This window comes from Stomoxys calcitrans, chromosome 3 (genome assembly GCF_963082655.1).
Source record: "Stomoxys calcitrans chromosome 3, idStoCalc2.1, whole genome shotgun sequence".
Classification (NCBI taxonomy): domain Eukaryota; kingdom Metazoa; phylum Arthropoda; class Insecta; order Diptera; family Muscidae; genus Stomoxys; species Stomoxys calcitrans.
Window position 1 is genome coordinate 149,567,310 of NC_081554.1, and position 25,827 is coordinate 149,593,136.

Consider the following 25,827-nt stretch of genomic DNA (forward strand, 5'->3'; position numbering starts at 1 on the left):
TTTAGGTGAATGGAAAATAAATGATTTGTAGCAACCACATTAAATGAATGTGGTGGAATAAATAAATAATAGTGATGGCATTCACATATTATTTTTAATTGTCAACAAATCTAACTGTTTTGGTGCGCTTCGATTCGTGTTTTTTCAGCATTGAGATCTAATACTTCTTTAAAACAAAGTACAAAAAATTAATTTTAAACTCTATTTTTTATACATTATGAACGTCATGTACAAATAAACACATTTATTTTAAAGTTCAAAACAAGTTAAAGCTTTTGTTTTTCTTTGAAGGAAACAAAAAAGGGGATCGCAAACGAAAAAGGAACTAAGAATAGGTTCCTTTTATGGAACGGAACTAAAAGGAGCGATCACTAAAAGTAATTGAAATCCCCACCTCTATCGATGGTTGTAAAATTGCTATCGTCCACCTCTAATTTAGTGCACTTAACAAGCCAGTGACCGGCTTAGATATATCTCCATAGTGGCATAGGGCCGATAATTATCCGCACCCTCTTTTCAACCTAATCTATCAAACATGAACGTGGATATGACCCATTTACAATCCCAACCAAACTTTATCAATCAAAAGAACTTCGAGGTTCTACCTTTACTCTTTCAACAGACCTACGGACGGGGATAACTAGATTGAACTAAAATTTCATGACGATCAAGAATACATATTATTTATGGAGTCTTTCGAAGTGTTATAAACGGAATGAGGGAATTAGTATACCTCCAACTTATCCGTTCAAATTTTCTAACGAATTTTCACATACGGATTGAACTTCAAATCCAACATTTTGGAAAGGACAAGGCAAAGGGCAAAGGAAAGGCAAGGGCAAGAGAGCCATAGGTAGAAGTTGGGGATTTAGACCACGTGTCATGCGTTGGGTATATATTGTAGTTTTCAGACCTATAATGCTATATGGTGTTGTGGTCTGGTGGACGGTGCTTCAAAAGTCCACCTACGAATCCAAAGGATGGCTTGTTTGTGCATCACAGCCGCACTGAGGAAGACACCATCTGATGCACTGAATTCAATGCTACATCTTATGCCTCTGGGCATTGTGGCTACCCAGGTTGCAGCAACCACTGGCGTGAGGTTAAGGGAGCTTTCTCATTGGTCATATGGCGGCTACGGACACTGTGTTATCCTTGATACAACATCCGATGTTCCAGGCAGTGTGGATTACACCCTACCTGAGCCGCTTTTTGGTAAATGGTCACAAAGAGGGGGCTGTGGGCATTCCAAAACTATGTGGCCTAATGTAGACTTGAAGAGGTCTACTGCATTGCTGTCATTCGCTAGAACAGACGTCTCAGTCATTGTGTCCTTCATGACAGGTCACTGTCTAATCGGAAAACATGCTGACAGACTGAAGGTTGCCACCAACGACTTTTGCAGAAGCTGTGAGGACATCGAAGAAGAAGAGATTATAGAAAACCTTCTGTGTGTGTGTTCCGCACTAGCAGTCAAAAGGGTTCCACTCAACTCTCTCTCATTTCTTTGAGAACCTGACTGATTTAACAGATGTAAACATTTCCAAGTTATTGGGCTTTTTAAAGCAATCTTTTCTTCTGTTTCTGTGGTATCACAATGGACGAAAACGTCTAAGTGAGTCTGATGGCAGACTGCCACTTAAACCAAACCTAACCTTCACATACGGATGGAGGGACGGATATAGCAATACGTTGTATGGTCCCATATCGTCATTTCGAATTATTACAAAAAAATAACTGAATACGTATACCCCCATTCTGTGGTGGTGGATATAAAATTTAAAATAGTTTTACAGTATATTGTAAAACTTTTTCGAAACGATCAGACATGTCATAAAAGCTGTGACTTTTTGACTTGTCTTACACTGAAAAAAAGTCGGCCCAAAATATAAGATTTCTGTTTATACGTAGGATTTTAACAATGAAAACAAGCCAAGAATATTAAAACTTTAACATAAATATGCTATCTTTAAATTTAAATCCCTATTTACCAACGGACAAGACAATCCGTTTAAATTTTTGATCGCTGCTTGATACTTATGTTACTTTTTTATACACACCACCGAAAGATGAAGGTATATTCATTTTGTCATTCCGTTTATCGAAATATCTATTTCTGACCCTATAAAATATATATATTTTGGATCAGCGCAAAAATCTAAGACAATCTTGCCATGTCCGTCCGTCTGTCTGTTGAAATCACACTACAGTCTTTAAAAATATAGCTATTGAGCTTAAACTTTGCACAGATTCTTCTTTTATTCATAAGCAGGTTAAGTTCGAAGATGGGCTATATCGGATTTTATCTTGATATAGCCCCCATATAGATCAATCGGCCAATTTAGGGTCTTACGCCCATAAAAGCCACAATTATTATCAAATTTTGCTGAAATTTGGGATAGTAAGTTGTGTCAGACCCTTAGACATCCTTCTTCAATTTGGCCCAGATCGATGCAGATTTAGATATAGCTGCCTTATAGACATATCTCTCGATTTAAGGTTTTGGACCCATAAAGGGCGCATTTATTGTCCAATGTCGCCGAAATTAGGAACAGTGATATCTTTCTGCAATATGGCACAGAACAATCCAAATGTGGGTATAGTATATGGCAGCTATACCCCGACCGATCTCTCGATTAAAGGTCTTGGGCCCCTAAAAGACAAATTTTTTATTATTCGATTTCGTTTAAATTTTGAATATTGAGTTGTGTTAGGCCCCTCTACATCTTTCTGCAATTTGGCGCAGATCGCTTCAGATTTGGATATAGCAGCCAGACCGATCTCTCTTGGCCCATAAAAGGCTCATTTATTATCCGATTTTGCTGAAATTTGGGACAGTTAGTTGCGTTAGGCCCTTCGACATCCTTCTTCAATTTGGGTCGGTCTAGATTTGGATATAGCTGCCATATAAACCGATATCTCGATATAAGATTCTGGGCCCATAAAAGGCGCATTTATTGTCCGATGTCGCCGAAATTTGGGACAGTGAGTTGTGTTAGGCTCCTTGAGAACCTTCTGCAATATGGCCAGATCGCTTCAGATTTGGATATAGCTGCCATATGGACCGATCTTTCAATTTAAGGTTTTAGGCCCACAAAAGGCGCATTTTATATCCGATTTCGCGAAAATTTGGGACCGTGAGTTTTGTTAGGCACTTCGACAGCCCTCTTAAATTTGCCCCGAATCGGTTAAAATTTGGATATGGCTGCCATATAGACCAATATCTCGATTTAAAGTGATGGCCCCATAAAAGACACATTTATAATCCGATTTCACTGAAATTTGACACAGTGACGTATGTTAGGCGTAGACGTATTTTGTTATACACAATTGAACAATGACTTATAATTATTAGTATTTGATTCAAATCGAAACATATTTCGAAATAGCTGCTATGGGGCATAAGGTATGCATTTTTTACCGGATTTTGACGACGGTGGATTACGTATATACCCGAGATGGTAGGTATCCAAACATCAACATACCTTTACACAATAGAGCGCTGTCGTCAGCATAAAAGGCTGAATCATGGTTTCTCTGGATTGAAATATCGGGGGTGAATATCGAATAAAAAACTGGTGTTAAAACAGATCCTTGGGGAGTCCCGCGGGAATTTTTCTAATGGTTGAAGAACAATTTTCAACGCTGACCGTAAACGTTCTATTTCTAAGAAAACTTTGAATTAGTTTTTGAAAATAGACTGGATAGTTTAACTTATTCAGTTTGTAAAACAAACCATCATCCCAGATGGAATCGAAAGCAATTTCTATATCTGAGAGTACAACTCCAGTACTGCGTCTTGCTGCTTTATTGTCTTCAATTATTTTAACCACTCGCTTAATCTGGTGCGTCGTTGAGTGCTCCTTGCGGTAACCAAATTGCTTAGTGTGGATGATATTATTATTATCTGTACGGTCCATTATACGTTTTAACAAAACTTTCTCAAAAAGTTTATCCAGCGCGCTAAGCAAGGTGATCTCGTCGACAATTTGGGTCCTTTCGGTTTTTAGGAATGGGAACGACTTTTGCCACTTTGGGGAAAATTCCCTTGCGTATGAACATATTGAAAATGATCGCAAGAGCAGTAACAAGTAAAAGCGTGCTAAGTTCGGCCGGGCCGAATCTTATATACCCTCCACCATGGATCGCATTTGTCGAGTTCTTTTCCCGGCATCTCTTCTTAAGCAAAAAAGGATATAAGAAAAGAGCTGCTCTGCTATTAAAACGATATCAAGATATGGTCCGGTTCGGACCACAATTAAATTATATGTTGGAGACCTGTGTAAAATTTCAGCCAATTCGTATAAGAATTGCGCCCATTGGGGCTCACGAAGTAAAATAGAGAGAACGATTTATATGGGATCTGTATCGGGCTATAGACCGATTCAGACCATAATAAACACGTTTGTTGATGGTCATGAGAGGATCCGTCGTACAAAATTTCAGGCATATCGGATAATAATTGCGACCTCTAGGGGTCAAGAAGTCAAGATCCCAGATCGGTTTATATGGCAGCTATATCAGGTTATGAACCGATTTGAACCTTATTTGACACAGTTGTTGAAAAAAAAATAAAAAACGTCATGCAAAATTTCAGCCAAATCGGATAGGAATTGCGCCCTCTAGAAGCTCAAGAAGTCAAATCCCCAGATCTGTTTATATGACAGCTACATCAGGTTATGGACCGATTTGAACTTTGCTTGGCACAGTTGTTGAATATCATAACAAAACACGTCGTGCAAAATTTCATTCCAATCAGATAAGAATTGCGCACTCTAGAGGCTCAAGAAGTCAAGACCCAAGATCGGTTTATATGACAGCTATATAAGTTTATTTACCGATTTGAACCATACCTGGCACAGTTGTTGGACATCGTAACAAAACACGTCGTGCAAAATTTCATTCCAATCGGATAAGAATTGCGCACGCTAGAGGCTCAAGAAGTCAAGACCCCAGATCGGTTTATATGGCAGCTATATCAGGTTATGGACCGATTTAAACCATACTTGACACAGTTGTTGGATATCATAACGAAACACGTCGTACAAAATTTCATTCCAATCGGATAAGAATTGCGCACTCGAGAGGCTCAAGAAGTCAAGACCCAAGATCGGTTTATATGACAGCTATATAAGGTTATGGACCGATTTGAACCATACCTGGCTCAGTTGTTGGATATCATAACGAAACACGTCGAGCAAAATTTTTTTCCAATCAGATAAGAATTGCGCACTCTAGAGGCTCAAGAAATCAAGACCCAAGATCGGTTTATATGGCAGCTATATCAGGTTATAAACCGATTTGAACCATACTTGGCACAGTTGTTGGATATCATAACAAAACACGTCGTGCTAAATTTCATCCCAATCGGATAAGAATTGCTCACTCTAGAGGCTCAAGAAGTCAAGACCCAAGATCGGCTTATATGGCATCTATATCAAAACATGGACCGATATGGGCCATTTACAATACCAACTGACCTACACTAATAAGAAGAATTTGTGCAAAATTTCAAGCGGCTAGCTTTACTCCTTCGGAAGTTAGCGTGCTTTCGACAGACAGACGGACGGACGGACAGACGGACGGACATGGCTAGATCGACATAAAATTTCACGACGATCAAGAATATATATACTTTATGGGGTCTCAGACGAATATTTCGAGTAGTTACAATCAGAATGACGAAATTAGTATACCCCCCATCTTATGGTGGAGGGTATAAAAATCTTCAATGCGATGGAAAATATTTCTCACTAAAGAAAATGTTTCCTTAAAAAGTTAGAAAATTGATCATCCTTAAATAAAGTTTGATAATCTTTGGCTCCAATCTTTGAAATTAGAAAAAAAATTTCAGTGAATGTACGTCAAATACAAGTAGAGCGCGCTCTAGTCGGCATTTATTCTCATAGGTAGTGTACTTTATATAGACATAAGTCAACATATATGTTCGATGAAATAAATATTTATTCCAAAATCCAGTCGTTATCTTAAATTTTTCGTAGTATCACGAGTACAAATTTCAGAGTTGCTACTTTGACATGTCTAACCGTGTAACAGCAGCTTAAGGATTATCATATAAGGAATATGTTATCGTCACTGACTAAAAATTACCATGATAAGTATATTTGATTTACTGAACTTTTATTTAACTTTTATTGAATGCGAATTTTTAAAATATGTTTATTATGCACTCGTTCAATAACTACTTTAAATTTGAAAGCTATAAAATGGTTTGTTTATTAATGTGGCCGCAAGCCTTCAAATCTCTTGACAGTGGAACCTGCCATATGTTTATGTTCTGAAACAGATACGGCTTTGGTTCTCATTTCCTTTTGGTATACGTATCAACAAAGAAGAGTGCTTCGTTAGTCTATTCTCTAATTGAGCATGAGAATAGGTTCTCAGCCGCGATGGCTTAGCCAAACAGAGGGAAGCAAATGTTATAAAGGCCATTGCTAAGATTGCAATCAGCTCAGTGTCAATTAAGAAGTGTAACATTTCTAATAAACAAGAAAAAATAATATTTGTGAGAAAAAACTTTTTTTGCGTTCAACAGAAAAATAAAAAGTGTTTCAAAAAATGGATGCCAACACTTTCAGAGAGTTTGCCAAGGAGGCTGTGGATTATGTGGCAAATTATTTGGAAAATGTTCGAGAGTGGTAGGGAGTTACAAAGTGACTTTGGGAAAAAGAAAAATATCCCTGATATGATTTTTAAATTTTCAAGTGATGTTTTGCCTTCCATTGAGCCGGGTTATCTTTGCGATTTACTCCCTAAAACTATGCCTGAGACGCCAGAGCATTGGAAGGATGTTCTAAAGGATATGGAAAGAGTGATAAAGCCCGGGCTGACTCACTGGATGTCGCCCCACATGCATGCATACTACAGATGTGGCGCTTCTTATCCTTCTATAGTCGGTGATCTTTTATGCAATGGCATCAATGTCATTGGCCTCAGTTGGGTATGTTATTCTACCGATTTTTGTCTCTTTAAATAAGTGTATGGAAATGTCTGAATAGTGAAATCTTTTTTTATATCCTCTACCATAGGATGGGAGTATACTAACTTCGTCATTTCGTTTATAACGCATCGAAATAATGACTTTATGAGCCTCTAAAGGGCGTAATTTTTATGAGTGTGGTTTGTTTTGACTTTCAACCAGGGCTGCGGAGTAGGGGTCGATAAAAATTATTTCGACTCCGACTCGAGTCGATACTCAGAAACGTAGTACGAAAAATTTTAAAGTATTATAATTTTTTGTTTGTCTTGTATTATAAACTAAAATCAATCTGAACCTACATCAATAAGAAGTATCTATGAAAAATGTCATGCGGATAGCTTCATTCTTTCAAACGCTATGGAGATTTCGGCTGTATATTGAACGAACGAACGAATATGGTTAAATATACCCAAGAATAGAACTATTGGGTTGCCCAAAAAGTAATTGCGGATTTTCCATATAGTCGACGTTGACAAATTTTTTCACAGCTTGTGACTCTGTAATTACATTCTTTCTTCTGACAGTTATCAGCTGTTACTTTTAGCTTGCTTTAGAAAAAAGGTGTAAAAAAAGTATATTTGATTAAAGTTCATTCTAAGTTTTATGAAAAATGCATTTATTTCTATTAAAAAATCCGCAATTACTTTTTGGGCAACCCAATATCTTGGAAAAAATCCAGTTCAAATTAGAAAATAGGTATTCTAATAAAATTTGTATTAGCGTAAAGTGAACGGATGAAACAAGTAAAAAAAAATCAATTTTTTACAGCTAAAAAATCAAAATTTTTTTCAAATTTCTTAGGAGTCCTTTTTCTGGAAACCGTTTAAGAGTCTGTTGCATTTGATTCTTTCTATATTACTACTACTTTTGACAACAAGTGCGGCTTTATTTCAAAGTCATTAAAATAGACTTTACTTCGCTAAAAGGTCATAAGATAAGAAAAACATTTTTGTTTATTATTAAAGCATAGGTTTATATGAAAAGAATTATTTTTCAATTTTTGTATAAATTTTTTAAAATTTTTTTTACGCAATTTTGACTTCAATCCGTTGTCATGCCTCCAACAACTATGGTCTGTATCAGTTTATAACCTGTTATAGCTCCCTTATTAACCAATCTCCCGATTTTACTTCTCAAGCCTCTTATCCCATTTGATTGAACTTTGCACAATGACTTCTACTATTGGCTTAAACATCCAAACCGGTGCATAACCTTATATAGCTCCAATAATAAGCAATTTTTATAGATTATGCCTATAAAGAGATACCGGGCAAAGAACTTGACAAATACGATCCATGGAGGAGAGTATATAAGATTTGGCACGGCCGCACTTAGCACGCTTTTATTTGTTCTATGTAAAATATGCAAGAGCGAATACGTAGATAATAGTACGTTTTAACTTATTTATTTTCCGGCTAATAATATGGGTAAAAAACACTTCCGGCAGGTTGTTAACAATGCGCTAAGTACTTTTGATCTATACAATTATTATTCCGCCGCCATAAATTAACGATTAGGTATAAATAATTTAGCTTATTTCCTATGCGGGTTCTATAAAAGCTTGCAATAATTTACTACCAATTGTTTAAAATCGAGTTTGGCTGTAGGAAATTAGAAAAGAATTTGGGTTTTGCAGATTAACTTTTATGCATAAAACTTTCACATATATAAAAGTTCCACAATATTCCATTCTAGACTTCGTTTTCGGAAGGTCGAATCTTCATAACCTTCTAATATGGCTTATGTCAAGTTCTCCGGACAATGATTTCCCTTTCCCCTTACCCTAATTTTCAAAAACGCCAGAACACGGATATGGGTGGTGCGTTTTAAGCGACATTTTGTGTACTCTCTTTTAGTAACCAATAAACTAAAATTTGGTATCCAAATTTCGGATGGGTTACCTAGGGGGGCCGCCCCAAACGCAAAACCCACCAAATATTTTTATACAATATAGGAATCAAATACAATATAGGAATCAAATGAAAGGTTTTTGACGGTGGAAAACGAATCTGATATTCAAATATGGAGTCAAGTGTTTGAGGGGGCGCCCCACCCCCAAAACACCCCTTAATCGGACATATTTACCGACCACGGTAATATGGGGCTTAAATAAAAGGTATTTAGGAGTAGAGCACGAAATTGACATCAACTTTCGGGACCAAGTTTCTGGGGGTCCTCCCCTTCCGCAAAACACCGCCAAACAGACTTATTTACTGACAATATGGGGCTCAAATAAAAGGTTTGATTTGAGAGTACTCGTAGAATACAAATCTGACATCAAAATGTGGAACAAAGTGATTGGGGGCCCCCCTCCCTCAAAGAGAAAAAATTTACCAACCATTGCAATATGTGGCTCAGATGAAAGATCTTTGGGAGTAGAGCACCAATCTGATATCAACATTCGGTAAAAATTGTCTATAGGGTCGCCCTTACCCAAAGCACACTCCAAAGAGAACGAATTTACAGACCATAGCAATATGGGACTCAAATTAAAGGTATTTAGAGAAGCATACGAATCTGATATATATTTTCAGAGCCAAGTCCCTCCCCAACAACCAAAACGGAACTGTTTACCGACTACGAAAAATATTGAGCTGAAAGGTATTTGGGAGTAGGGCACCAATCCAATATCAGCATTCGGGACTAACTGCCTTGGGGACGTCCCACCCCCAAATAGGACGTATCTGCTCACCATGACAATTTGGGGCTCAAAGAGTGTGGAGCACTATATTTGTTGATTATTGCAATAAGGGCTCAAATTAAAGGTATTTAAGATCAGAAAAAGAATTTGATTTTCTTATTTTTATAGGGTTCAAAATTTTTTCAGGACTAAGTGTTTGGAGGACCACCCCACTCCCCAAAACCCCTAAATCCTACATATTTACCGACCATGGCAATATGGGGCTCAAATGAATGGTGTTGGGGAGTAGAGTACGAAATTGATACCAACATTTAGGATGAAGGTTCTTGGGGTCCACCACTTTCCCAAAACACCCCCAAACAGGACTTATTTACCATGCAATGGCAATATGGAGTTTAAATAAGTGGTATTTGAAAGAAGATCACGATGCTGATAGTTTTTAAGGGCTACGTGTCTAGAATATATATACCTGGTTGAGTCTCAGATCAAGATTTCGATGTGTTACAAACGTAATGACGAGTTTAGTATACCCCCATCCTATGGTGGAGGGTATTAAAACACATATGCAGACCAACAGTAAGTTGTCATGTAGATATTTGTAGAGCAGTGATGGAACTTTCACACATTTGTACATTACTTCGAATCCTGCGGTACTATGTTATGTACGTAGAAATATGGACACTATGGACTAGAATCCTTCAGTGGTACGAACAAAAAATTATTAATTATTTAAAATTCTTACAGAATTTAGCGTTTTGTATGAAAAAAAAACAAAAAGGGGGTCAAAAATGAAAAAGGAGCTAGAGGAAACTTTCAAAATGATCAATCACTTGAATGAGCTTAAATTCCCATCTTTAGTTTTATAATATTTAACAAGTAATGCCAAAAGTACCTGTTAAAGCAACAAGAAATAAATTTTTTCTACACATCGTGTCAATTCATAATTCTATGGACGATTTATTATCTACAGCAACAATGATGTCTTGAGGATGAGTAATGGCAAATATGTAGTACATATATTTTAAATATTATCATTACTGGTACTCAACTAAAGTCGGTACCAAGAGATGAGAAGACTGCTATCTATTGTAATCCTCGAATTAATCTAACATAAAACTCATAGCATATTAGTGTTTCATTGGCCCACACTTAAGGCCAAAACAGAATGAGCACGATGTGCTTTATTTCGTACGTCGCTTTAACGTCGAGAAAGTAAAAATACATTTTTTCACATACGGCAACACAGAATGACGACCCTTTTCAGGCATAAAAGTAAAAAGTGTTTAATGTCATGTCTACATTGGCTCGTTTTGCTTATGTCGTTTTGAAAAACATCTCAACCATCCACACTAGTTAAAATGTTTTGGAAATTGCACTTTTTCACACTCCAACTTAAATGCGATGATGCACTATTGTTAAGATAAATTTTTTTTAGCTTTATCTTTAAAATTTTGTTGATTTTGTAAATTTTTTTGGAAAAAAAATTAGATTTTATTTTTTTTGACATTATTCAGTGTTGTGTTTATTTAGCACAATTTAGGCATTTATTTAGGCTCACATGCTTTGAATTACTTGTTTTTGTGGCAAACGAGTCGTTTTGCCGTTATAAATTTTAAAGGGAAAACGAGTCGTTTTCACAACATTATGAACGGAAAACGAGACGTTTGCTCAAAACAGCTTTGGTCTGAACATAGTATAACTTTGCCCTGTTGCTCACTAAATATTTGTTTCCTAACATTTCGTAGTTGCATTTCTTCAAAACTATAAAGTTTAAGTTATTTTTTAGTTTTTTTCTATTATTTACGTATGCCTGTTATACCATGAGAATTATGTTGGGCGGGAAGCTGAAGCTGAAATTTCCCACAGTGACTTATGTTAGGCTCTTCGACGTCGGTATCGTATATGGTTCAGATTGGTCTATAATTGGATATGTCTACCAAAAAACCAATATTTGTTCTACAATGACTTGTACTTATTAGACCACTCAATGTCCGTGTCGAATTTGGTTCAAGTCAGACCATATTTTAATATAGCTGCAATGGGGGTATAAATTATGAATTTTTCACTGGATTATGTTGAAAGGTGGTTTACATACATACCCGAGGTGTTGGGTATCCAAAGTTCGGCCCGGCCGATCTTACCGCATTTTTATTTGTTGACAGATAAAAAGGTTAGACGTGGTTTGGTATTCTCTTCAATTTTTTAATATTCGAAAAACAAACGAACCAACGAAACCGTATTATGTTTTGTGTAACCAAAATGAGCCTTTCAAAAGAGTTTTGAGGATTGGAAAAAATCGAAAGAAATATATGAGGGGGATGAGTTGTTGTTAAATAAATGCTAATACTAAATTTCCCATGAACATTCCATTAAGGAACAGAGGATACTTCTCTCATATCAATGAGTGCAGTCCGATTAAAGTTTTAGCTCAATGATAAGGGACCTCCTTTTTTATGCCGAGACCGAGCGGCATGCCACATAGCGGCACCACTTGGTAGAAAAGTTTTAACTTGGAAGGATACCTCACAAATGTGGCCTACATTAGAAAGGCAATAACCAAAGCTGAACATTTTTCTGATGTTCAAGCCGTAATTTGAACCCAGGCGTCCGGCGTCATAGGCGGAGGTCCTAACCTCTGCGTCACGAAAAAATGTTAATTAACGGTTATTTTTTTATCGGACCATTACTTCGAAGAATTACAAAAGGACGATGATATTATTACTTTGAAGGGGACAAGGTAGTAATCGATATATGATCAACTTCCGGCCTAAACGGCTTAAGCAAGAATCATTAAATTTTGCACGAATGTTGGTCTTGGGTCATAGACACGGGATAATACGGTGATATTCGTACATTTAGGTACTAAAAAGTACCAAAACGTACGAAATGATGAATGTTTGCCTGGCGCGAACGGAAAGGTCTAGAAATATGTTTTTGGACTCAAACAAGGGAGCGCCTTGAAAAAATAAGGTTTAAAAAAAATTTGCAAAATCGTACCGAAAATGGGATAAATAGTACGCTCGGTGCCGCAATTGGAGCGTTTTGGTCCTTTTTTGTAAATTAAGCTAGAGCTATGAATTTTGAAACTTTGACACACTATGACAGCCTAAATTGGAATGGTATATTAGTCGTTGGACATTTAGGCACTAAAAAGTACCAAAAAGTACGGAATAGGAGAACTTTGCACGGGGCGAACAGGTAGAGCTAGAACCTAATATTTGGCTTAAATGATTGTTGCTGCGAAATAAAGGAGGTATACAGAAAAAATATGAAATAGAGTACTGGAATCGGTAGAAAACGTACGTTTAGTGCTGCATTTGGTACCATTTCGTACTTTCCATACATAGAGCTAGAGCTCTGAAATTTGACATGTAGGTACAACTAAGATATATATGTTGGTCAACAAGAATCGTACATTTTGGTACAAAAATGTACTAAATATTGTAATACGAAATTACTTTTACAGCGAATGAAGACGGGTAAAATGAAATAGATTGGTAAAAATTATTGTAGTTTTGACAAAGTTTTGTTGTACATAATACGAATTGCTGTAATCGCACCAGTAGTGGAAGTCACCGTACTTAAGCGCTAGAGCTCTGAAATTTGGGAAACAGGTATACCTTGGCAGTATATATTGAGCTGCTTTATTTTTTTATTTTTTTTTTATTTGTACATTTAAGTACTATAAAGTACAAACTGGTACTTTCTATGGATTGAGCTAAATGTCTTTAAGTTAAGGATACAGGTGCACCTAACAAAACATATTGGCTGACAAGAAGAGTTTTTTTGAAATTCGTACATTAAGGTACAAAATTGTACAAAATAATACTTTCTTAAAGACTGAGCTACAGTTCTGAAATTTAGGGATACAGGTACACTTTAACGGTATAAATTGGGTGATAGAAGATTTTTTTTTTTTTAAATTCGTAAATTGGGGTACTAAGCTAGAGCTTTTTAAATTGGGATTCAGTTACACCTTGACAGTATAGGTATTCCGGGTGACAAGAAGATGTTATTGAATTTCGTACATAAGGTACTCTAACATACAAAATGGTACTTTTTTACAGACTGTGCTACAGTTCTTAAGATTGAGATATAGTTACAGGTACTAGACAATATATATATAGTCCGACTAGATGATTTTTTTTTAATCCGTATATTAAGGTACTTAAAGTACAAAATGATACTTTTTCAAAACTGGGATAAAGTTTGGCATTAAAACATTTTGGAAAAGTAATACCAAAGTGGTAAAAAGGTTTTGTTATTCTTGGTACCACAGGGTTTTTCAATAAGAGCGCAACAAAAGTTTTTTTTTTAATAAAACAAAAACGGTTTTGGATATCAATGAAATTACTTATTCCTGTGAAAGTACGTTCAACGCCATTATGATTGCAACTCGATTTCTTTGCATGGCCACCACAGGCACGCTTGCAGAAGTACAGATGGCGAACCCAATTTTCGAGGGTTTTCAATCATAAATAGGCCGATACTGCTCAATTTCACGTTCCATATTCGTACGAATAGTCTAACGGCGTCAAATCGGACAACCGAGGCGGTCAATCGATTGGACCATTTCGTGAGATAACACGTTCTCTATCCTTGGTTTCCAATAAATTGATTGTGACATTGTGTGTGGCTTGTAACGCCATCCTGTTAAAACCACATGTCCTCCAAGTCCATATCATCCTATTAGGGCCACAAATATTCTGTTATCATTAGCCGGTAGCGGTTCCCATCCACAGTAAAGCGCACCAAACCGTCATTTTTTCGTGATGCAATGATGAATCATGGAGTACGTGTGGGTTGCTGTCTGACTGATAACGCGTATTTTGCTTATTGACGAAGCCATTCAGACAAAAATTAGCCTCATCGCTAAATTGGACGTAGCGCTCTTAATGTAAATGACTCCCAATTTCAAAAGTAAATTTAAATAATTTCTCGTATATTTTTCCATCATGAAATGGCAAACATTAATGAAGGGAAATGTCAAAAAAGCGGCAAAAATATTATCGTCGTTTGTTGTCCCTATCGGTCCACTTTTGTAGTCTCTTTTGAGAAACCCTTTATTTAGTACGTTCTTCACTGAGTGAACAGATTTCTGAAATTTCATTCTCAGATATGACAAGACTTCATAATTTTATAAACTGTGTGACTATTTGCGACCACACTTAATCTAAGATACTACTAAAAGGGGATAGCGAAGCGGGTGCTAGTTGATGAATAAATAAATATTTCTTGGAAAAATTTTATATAACGGTTATTTTTTGATCAGACCTCTATGTTTCAAAAGGTGGCTGAAAGGTATTCACTACCATCGCTCTGCTCATATCCACATAATTGCTGAGGCCTCCGGCTCTGTAGCTCATTTTTGTGATACGTATTAAACATGCTATGATATTAGCATATGTGATGCCAAAAGATCACAGAGACTCACACATTCATGGAACTTTCTCAAATCTAGCTTTATTATTTGACGATTACAACGATTGTAACCTTCCATGTGTGCAATTGCATTTAATTGCTACAATAATGACTTTGTTGTTGGCTTCCCATCAACTGTTGAGGTGGATGTTTGTTGTTGTCATTTGAAGCCCGTCTATGTTTTATTCAGGGATTCGGAGCGTGGAGCAGGCCTATTTTTGGTGAAGCGGGAGTGGAGCGAGAGCGAAATTTTGTGAACCTGGAGCGGAGCGGATTCAAATCTCAAAATTCGCTCCGCTCCAACAAAATAAAAATCTTTAAAATAAACATATTTATGGCTTACGAAGTTGTTATTTTGGCGAATTAAAACAATAATTTGAAATTATTTAATTAAAATGAGATAGCTTTACAGTTAGCTTTTGCTTAATCGTTATCGAAAACATATAGAGAACAGATTGGTATCAATTTTAAAAAAATTTCGTTTTAAAGTCAAAAGAAGTAAAAACAAGCTAAGTTCGGTAGGGCCGAATCTTCTATACCATCCACCATTGAGTGCATTTGTCCTTTGCAAGGTTTCTTTTTATAGGCAGAAACTAAAGAGGATCAAGCAACGAACTCAATGGAATTTTATACCCACCACCATAGGATAAGAGGTATATTCATTTAGTCATTCCGTTTGCAACATATCGAAATACCCATCGTCGTAAAATTCTGAAATGATTTAACGAAGTCTGTATGTCTGTTCGTCCGTGTGTAATCACGCTACAGCCTTCAAACAAATAATCTAAAGTTTGGCACAAATTCGTATTTTGACTATACGCAGGTTAAGTTTCTGAACGAGCAAAAACGCAACAAATTTTCTTAACGATTTCGTTGAAATTTTCAACCGCGAGTTGTACTAATGCACCCGATGTTCAAACCAAAAATGGCCCATAACGGGCCGTTGTTAGATATATCTGCCATCATAAGCGTAGAAAGGCCTCTGGGGGGTAGGATAAGCACCCTCCAGAAAAAATTTAGCTCCCACCCCCAGAATTAAAAAAAAAATCCATTGTTTTCGACAATATTTGCAAATATAATTGCTATTAAAAAGAGTGTTAGCCCTCCTCCAGAAGTCTGGGCAAGGTTTGCATATGGCTGCCGATTTTGTTTAAATTTAGAACATTGACTTTTATTTGGTCCGACATCTGCAACGAGTTTGGTCCAGATCGAACTATATTCAGATATAGTTGTCATATATACACAGATCTGCCAATTAAGGGTCTTAAACCCATAAAAGCCCCATTTTTAACTGATGTCGCTGAAATTTGAAACAATGTATTATACTAGGACTTTCGTTGTCCGACCTGAACATATCCAGATCGGACCATATTTAGATATAACTATCTTATAAAGTAATCTGCCAAATTAGGGTTTAAATCCCATAAAAGTCCCATTTGCTACCCGATGTCGCTGAAATTTGAAACAGTGAGTTGTACCCTCCCTCTTACCTCAATTTTCACAAACACCAGATATCGGAGATGCGTGCACCGGTTTAAGCAAAATTTTTGTATGCCACCTCATGGTTCCCCAAAAACACGAAATTGGTACAAAATTTTGAGGTCAACTAAAATGGAGTGACGCCCCTCTCAAAAAATTTTCAAAACCCACCCGATCGGACATGTTTACCGACTGGGACAATATGGGTATCAACTGGGACAACTTGGCATAAAATTGTCACCCCTAGTGTCGGGGGGTTCCCCACCCCCAAAAAACACCACCCAACAGGACACTTTTACCACTTTGGGTAATATGGATATCAAATGAAAGGTATTTAAAAGAAGAGACCAAATCTGAAACAAAAATTTAATCCTTAGTGTCTGAGGGGCTACCCCACCCCCCAAAACCCCCAGCAGAACATAGTTGCCGATTGGGACAGTATGAATATCAAATGAAAGGTATTTAAAAGTATAGTACAATAAAATGCTGATACACAATTTATACGTTGGTATCTGAGACGCCCCTACCCATTAAAAACCCCTCAACAGGACATATTTACCGATTGGGATAATATGGGTATCAAATAAAAGGTGTTTGGAAGTTGAGTATACATCTGTTATAAGAATTTGGTCCAAGGTATCTACGGGGCCTCTCCAGCCGCAAAAACGCCCAAAGCGGGCACGAATGTTCAATGTCACAAAATAGGTATAAAATTAATAGTCTTTGAGAGTTGAACACGAATCTGATATACACATTTGGGACAGAGTCTGGGACTGGCTCACCCACCTAATTCGCTTCAACAAGACCCGTAGTTCGATCGGGATAATATGGGAATTACACGAAAGCTATATTACAGATGAGTTTGAATCTAATGTTGATACAAGAATTCAAGTATCTGCGTCACGTTCTGCCGTTCAACGAAACATGTGGATTGCGACAATAAAGGACTCAAATGAATTGTCTTTTGGGTCTTAGCGTCGTGGGGACCGACCCTCATGACAGTTCATGGATAGAATAGGACAGCAATAAAATGTCTTTTTTTCAAAATACTTGACATAACAAGGCTCAAATAAAAACTTTCTCTAGCACGATGCTGATATTATTTCAGGGACCGCCCCCTAAACTTCCTTCAAATCGGTCATGTTTGCGTACTATTGCAATATGGGACTCAAAATATGGGATACAAATATGATAACAAAAGTTGGATCCAAACACCCTAAAATAGGTTTATTGTACGATAATGACATAATGGAACTCGAGTCAAAGGTATTCGGGAGTAGATTACGAATATGGTCAGGAAGGAGGTTGCAAATTGCAAATTTTGCCCATGAACATTCCACTAAGGAAGGGAGACAAACTTCTCATATATCAATGAGTGCAGTCCGATTCAAGTTTAATCTCAATGTTAAGGGGCCTCCTGCCCTAAACAGACATATTGGACGTACATATAAATATAGGACTCAAATGAAAAGTGTTCAGGAGTAATTGATGGTCGCCACACCCTCGATAAGTCCCACAAATATAACTTGATCATAGCTTGATGAAACTCAAATAAAAGGCATTTGGGAGCAGATTAGGAATATAACATTACATTTTGTGTCCAAGAATCTAGGTGGTGCTTTACCTCCTAAAATCGTTTCCAATAGGTTATTTGACCCATTAAAACCATGGGGAACCAAGTGATAGAGATAAATGAGTTAAGTGCATCATTCAAATATGCTCAAGTGGCATATGGAGTGTGGCGCACAACCCTCATATAGACACCCTCTACCAAACGGCTGTATACACAAATCATGACAATATGGGGTTAAATTAAAGGTATAAGGTTGTGGACTGCGAATCTAATATCTCTATTCTTCTCATATATCTAGCGGACCACCTCACCCCAAAACAGTCGATCAATCATAATGACCTAACAGGACACTGTGATATAATTAATGTGTGAGGACACAAATAAATGTAGGCCGCCATACCCCCAAAATTATGACGTTCAGCGTGATAGGAGAAGTTGCAAACCTTAATGTTAAGATTGCAACAATTTTTAGCTCATCGATAGACAAGACCAAACGACGTGCTGCTGGGCAACACTTTTTTGTTCAGAAGTTTTACATAGTTAGGACTATCGCCACCGCGCCAAACATATAGACTGGCAAATTAGTTCTTTACCACAAAAAATAGTTTAATATGGCAATTAGATTTGTTTTAAAATACAACTAAATGATGACTATTTAATTGGTAGTCATTTATAGACAACTACCACATGAAGATCAATGTTATAAGCGTTAAGCCACTCAAAGCGAGTAGTAGCACTAACATTTAAGTTAGCGCAATCTACTGGCTGTTTTGAAATGGATTAAGTTGATCCAATTGGAAACAGCCAGTAAATGGCGCTAATTTGGAGAAGCCAACATGAACAGAAAGAGGGCAGAATGGTCAAAATTGATCATACAGCATTTATCTTCGTTATGACTTCGTTGCGGTTGTTTGCGGTATTAATTTTAAACTTCCCCACTCTAACAATAATTTTCAAAAACACCATATCTCGGAAATTTTTTTTGCACACTTACATTAACCTAAAATCAAAAATTTGCTATCAGAATCTGAGGTGGGGTGCCTAGGAGGGCCGCCCACCCCCAAAACCCGCTAAAGGGATTTATTGATTAATAACTACAATATGGTATCAAATTAAAGGTACTTGAGAGTAGAAAGCGAATCTGATGTCCAATTGTGGGATTAAGTGTTTCGTGGGTCATCCCACCGGGCCGGGTTCATCTATTTAATATTAATTTGGAACATGGTGTTGCACTAAACCACCCAATATCCGAACCGCGTATGGTCAATAACAGACTATATTTGAATAAAGCTTTCATATGGACCGATCTGCAGATCGTGGATCTAAAGCCCTAAAATGTGACTTATATAAGACTTCTCGGTAAATGTACCAAATCGCCCGTAGTTGAACATTAGTATAGGTAATGTCGGCAATGTTGAACATAAAGCATCTTCACTTATTTTTTAAATTTGGTTAGGAATTGCTTTTGGTATATGCTCAACAAATAAAGTCGGATGATCCTTTCTTATATGAGCGATAGAGACGGATTCAGGCCATGCTTGGCATGAATGTTGTAGGTTATAGCAGAAATCATTCTGCCCTCTAGACACAATTTGAGGCAAATTGGGTAAGAAAAAGCGCCTTTTAGGGGCTCAAGAGATCGGTTTATATGGGAGCTTTAAACGGTTAAGGACCGATTGAAACTATACTTTTCAAAAATGTTGAAGGTCATAAGAGAAACCGATTTGCTAATTTTAGCTAAATCGGATAAGAATTGCGACCTCTCGAGGCTCAAGCAACCAATTCAAGAGATCAGTTTGTATGAGGGCTTTATAAGGATAAAGTCCGATATAGACGGCAATCAAGAATACATATAATCGAAGTTGAATATTGCTTGATGTGGTAAACGTAATGACAAGATGAATATAAGGCGGTGTGTATAAGAAGAAAATTGAAAAATAAATAGTTAATTTAAATGTAAAGGCGCGGGAGCGGAGTGGAGCGAAAAAAAATGCCGGAGTGGAGCGTGCAGCGGAGCAGAAAAATTATTGCCGGAGCGGAGGCAGAGAGGAGTGGCAAAAAGGTACTCGCTCCGAATCCCCGGTTTTATTCTTCTGACAGCAACAACAGCCATGCTGCCTATGTTGTCATGGCGTGTAGGTCACACGTGCTAAATGGAATAGTTTTGAATACTTTTGTTGGTTTTTCTCCAAAGTAAAGTCCAGCTGAATAACCATGATCAGAGCGATGGTATTGAAAAAGAAAGTCTGGCCACCTTTCGAAACGTGTGCCAATGACTGCAATGTTTATGTCCTGGGATCTGTTGATCATACAATTTCTTTTCAGTAGCTTTTCAATAAACAAATCTCCCGCCTACAATAATTCTCACAATCATTCAGCTCGACTTCACTTTGTACTAAAGTATGTGTTGTAATATATGTTATTATTTACACAAACTTGCGAACACAAAGATCTGGGTTCCAAAAACATCCGAAATATTGTTCTGTTATCCTCACACAAATGCTGATGATATTTGAAGGCCTTCAGCTATGCAAAACTTCTCTACAAAGAGTAGATCGCACCTATGGATATCACATAAGTCTTCCCGTAGTTTCTTAATGGGATGTTCGTTCGGACCAATTGCATTTTAATCTCATGTACATCGATTAGTAGCGAACCGTTTTTGTATTTATTGGTTTTCCCCGAGCACGTCTTAAACTAACTAAAATGATTTACAGGTAAACAAAATAAATCCACTTTTCCGTCAAGTCATAGCAGAGCTTCAATAATGCTCCCTTCTTAATGAATGTGTAAATTTCAATACAACTGCAAAACATTTCTCTTCTACTATCGTTGGCTTTACCCAACATACGTTATCTCACTCTTCTACATGCTTCCTACCTTCAGTTCTTTATAAAACTAAAGGGCATAACCAATAGCTGCAGTAGTTGTTTATCAAGTGTGCGCAGGTGATGAGCTACGGAAACATAAAAAAAAACTGTTAAAAGTGAAAAGTTGAAAGTGTAAATAAGTTGAGTCAGAAAAAATGGATGCTAAAACCTTTAGGGAGTTTGGAAAGGCAGCTGTGGATTATGTGGCCGATTACATGGAAAACATACGTGATTGGTAGTGTAACAATGTGATAATGTTCAAAGGCAATAAGTGGAGTCTATAAAATTATGTGTGTTTTTCTTTAAGTGATATTTTGCCCTCGGTGAAACCTGGTTATCTGTTCGATCTTTTGCCAAAGGATATGCCGGAGACATCCGAAGATTGGAGGGATATCTTAGAGGATGTGGATCGCATTATTAAGCCAGGCATTACACATTGGCAATCGCCCAATATGCATGCCTTCTATCCAACGGCCTCATCATTTCCCGCCATGGTCGGTGATATGCTATGCAATGCCTTTAGTGTAATTGGCTTTAGTTGGGTATGTTTTTGTTAAAAAAAAAAATATTTATTTGTTAGTGAGATAGGTGCCAGTTCGGTTACCCACATTTTGATATGTTATGAACCTCAAAGAATTTATTAAAAATTTGAAAAATTACTATATCAGGTTTTGGTCAGATTAAGACCATACGTGGTACATCTATCGAAGGTCATAGGAAAAGTCATCGTGAAAAGTTTAATAAAATCGAATAAGTATTGGGCTCTTCACTTTTTTGAAACACTACACAACATCCTACCTTTATTAAAATTGTTTCCCAAGTTATGGGGGAATGTCCTACTAAATAAAATCAGCCAGTTTCAGGTTCGAAAACTAAAAAAATAGTAATCACAAAAATATAACGCTAAAAGCGAACATAGTAACAGCCTTTAAGCAGTATAATTGGGAGATCGGTTTATTTAGTGGCTACATATATCTTAGCACGGAAAAAATTGTCTCGGATGTTCTCGCTAGGATTCGAACCCATACATTAAGTGTCATAGACGGACATGCTAACCTCTGCGCTACGGTGGCCTCCAAAAATTGGGCAATACATATATATGTATATTTAAGAGCTATATATAAACTTGAACCGATTTCTATGACACTCACTAGTTATGTGGTAGAAGAGATGGTCCGTATGTCGGATTTTTAGGTGTCGACTGTCAAAAAGTTGTAAACGTCATATACTTTTATAAAATTTTGTACAAAAAACAAAATGAATTCAAAGCTTCTACGATTCGATAATGTTGGGAGATGAATTAGTTTACACCGTGACTCATAGGTGGAATTGGGTGATCAAAATGCAATGAGTACAAAGCAAAATTTATAATTTTACGTTGCACTCTTTCATTTCTACCAATTGATAATTGAGACGAAGGATTCCAAATGATTTGTGCATATTCTAATTTACGGTTCAATGATTTTAGATTGGTTGTTGTTGCTATAGCGTTGAAATAATTTTTTCAAAATTTTAAATACAATAAAATGTTTTTATTTAGTTCTATTTATGATCAGCACTCTGTCTTCCTGAGAAGTTTGACCAGTTTAAGATATTCGAAAATGCCGCCAGTATGTATTAGTGAGGGAAAATAAGAGTTAAAAAATGTTTTTGCCTATATTTTCGCCAGGATTGGAACTCAGACGTTTTCTATTTTAGGAGCACATTCTAACTTACACTGAAAAAAATGTTGTCCTAATTTTAAAGATTCGAGCCAAAGATAGGCAAACTTAATTAAAAGATAATCAATTTTCTAACTTTTTAAGGAAACATTCCATTTGGTGAGAAATATTTTCCTACATATTAAAGATTGTTTATTTTAAATGGTAGGTTAAGTAATCCTCAACTTTGCATCTCGTTATTTAAGACAAAAATCTAATTTGGTCAACTTTTTTCCCCAACTTTTTTTCAGCGTATGCACCAGTGTTGCCATGTTCGTAAATTTCACAAAAGTTGAAAATAATTGAACGATTTCTAATTTTCTTTTTATACCCTCCACCATAGGATGAGGGGTATACTAATTTCGTCATTCTGGTTGTAACTACTCGAAATATTTGTCTGAGACCCCATTAAGTATATATATTCTTGATCGTCGCGACATTTTATGTCGATCTAACCATGTCCGTCCGTCTGTCTGTCGAAAGCACGCTAACTTCCGAAGGAGTATAGCTAGCCGCTTGAAATTTTGCACAAATACTTCTTTTTAGTGTAGGTCGGTTGGTATCGTAAATGGGCCATATCGGTCCATTTTTTGATATAGCTGCAATATAAACCGATCTTGGGTCTTGACTTCTTGAGCCTATAGAGTGCGCAATTCTTATCCGATTGGAATGAAATTTTGCACGACGTGTTTTGTTATGATATCCAACAACTGAGCCAAGTATGGTTCAAATCGGTCTATAACCTGATATAGCTGCCATATAAACCGATCTTGGGTCTTGACTTCTTGAGCCTCTACAGTGTGCAATTCTTATCCGATTGGAATGAAATTTTGCACGACGTGTTTTGTTATGATATCCAACAACTGTGCCAACTATGGTTCAAATCGGTCCATAACCGATATAGCTGTCATATAAACTGATCTTGGGTCTTGACTTCTTGAGCCTCTATAGGGCGCAATTCTTATCCGATTTGAAAGAATTTTTGCACGAAGTATTTTGATATGATATCCAGCATCTGTATCAAGAATAGCTCAAATCGGTTCATAACCTGATATAGCTGTCATATAAACAGATCTGGGCACTTGTCTTCTTGAGCTTCTAGAGGGCGCGTTTTATTCTTACTTTCAACAAATGTGTCAAATAAGGTTCAAATCGTTTCATAACCTGATATAGCTGCCATATAAACCGATCTCGGATCTTGAGTTCTTGAGCCGCTAGAGGGCGCAGTTCTCATCTGATTTGGCTGAAATTTTGCATGAGGTGTTTTGTTATGACTTCCAACAACTGTGTTAAGTATTGCATAAATCGGACATAACATAATATAGCTGCCATATAAACCGAACTGGGATCTTGACTTTTTGAGCCTCTAGAGGTCGTAATTATTATCCGATTTGCCTGAAATTTTGTACGACGGATTTTCTCATAACCATCAACATATGTGTTTTATTATGGTCTGAATCGGTCTATAGCCCGATACATCTCCCATATAAATCGATCTCTCTTTTTTACTTCTTGAGCCCCTAAAGGGCGCAATTCTTATTCGAATTGGCTGACATTTTACACAGGTCTCCAACATATAATTTAATTGTGGTCCAAACCGGGCCATATCTTGATATCGCTCTGATAGCAGAGCAAATCTTTTCTTATTTCCTTTTTTGCCTAAGAAGAGATGCCGGGAAAAAAACTCGAAAATTCGATCCAAGGTGGAGGGTATATAAGATTCGGCCCGGCCGAACTTAGCACACTTTTACTTGTTTAATTTTTAATTCTGTCAAAAACTAGTTTTTTGGCTAGGTTTATGATGTTTTTGACGTATGTATTATGTCATATACATCGGAGTTTCCGACTGACCATTTTTATACCCACCACCGAAGGATGGGAGTATATTCATTTTGTCATTCCGTTTGCAACACATCGAAATATCCATTTCCGACCCTATAAAGTAAAGGGTGATTTTTTTGAGGTTAGGATTTTCATGCAGTAGTATTTGACAGATCACGTGGGATTTCAGACATGGTGTCAAAGAGAAAGATGCTCAGTATGCTTTGACATTTCATCATGAATAGACTTACTAACGAGCAACGCTTGCAAATCATTGAATTTTATTACCAAAATCAGTGTTCGGTTCGAAATGTGTTCAAATTTTGACAAATTTTGTTCAGCGATGAGGCTCATTTCTGGTTGAATGGCTACGTAAATAAGCAAAATTGCCGCATTTGGAGTGAAGAGCAACCAGAAGCCGTTCAAGAATTGCCCATGCATCCCGAAAAATGCACTGTTTGGTGTGGTTTGTACGCTGGTGGAATCATTGGACCGTATTTTTTCAAAGATGCTGTTGGACGCAACGTTACGGTGAATGAACACATTTCGAACCGAACACTGATTTTGGTAATAAAATTCAATGATTTGCAAGCGTTGCTCGTTAGTAAGTCTATTCATGATGAAATGTCAAAGCATACTGAGCATCTTTCTCTTTGACACCATGTCTGAAATCCCACGTGATCTGTCAAATACTAATGCATGAAAATCCTAACCTCAAAAGAATCACCCTTTATATATATTCTTGATCAGTGTAAAAATCTAAGACGATCTAGACATGTCCGTCCGTCTGTCTATTGAAATCACGCTACAGTCTTTAAAAAAAGAGATATTGAGCTGAAATTTTGCACAGATTCTTTTTTTGTCCATAAGCAGGTTAAGTTCGAAGATGGGCTATATCGGACTATATCTTGATATAGCCCCCATATAGACCGATCCGCCGATTTAGGGTCTTAGTCCCATAAAAGTCACATTTATTATCCGATTTTTTGAAAATTGGGGCAGTATGTTGTGTTAGGCCCTTCGACCTCCTTCGTCAATTTGGCTCAGATCGGTCCATATTCCGATATAGCTGCCATATAGACCGACCCTCCGATTTAGGGTCTAAGGCCCATAAAAGCCACATTTATTATCCGATTTCGCTGAAATTTGGGACAGTGAGTTGTCTTAGGCCCTTCGACTTCCTTCGTTAAATTGGCCAGATCGGTTCAGATTTGGATATAGCTTAAGGGTCTTAGGGCCACAAAAGCCACATTTATTATCCGATTTTGATGAAATTCGGGACAGTGAATTGTGTAAGGCCCGTCGACATCCTTCGTTAATTT

General features: G+C 37.0%; 1 protein-coding gene across 2 annotated transcripts in view; it reads left to right on the forward strand.

The window, feature by feature from the left end:
• The first annotated feature begins 6,490 nt into the window (after positions 1 to 6,490).
• The window catches only part of LOC106085354 (3,4-dihydroxyphenylacetaldehyde synthase 2), a 33,756-nt gene continuing 14,419 nt past the window's right edge, over positions 6,491 to 25,827 (forward strand). Inside the window, exons 1-2 of one of the 2 annotated variants that reach the window (XM_013249568.2) lie at positions 6,491 to 6,659; positions 6,727 to 6,961. In XM_013249568.2, the coding sequence (XP_013105022.2) occupies positions 6,580 to 6,659; positions 6,727 to 6,961 (315 nt within the window). In that variant the 5' untranslated portion in view covers positions 6,491 to 6,579. Of the gene's footprint in view, positions 6,660 to 6,726; positions 6,962 to 21,042; positions 21,220 to 21,291; positions 21,527 to 25,827 lie in introns of those variants that run through there. The other variant, XM_013249567.2, reaches the window with a different exon arrangement.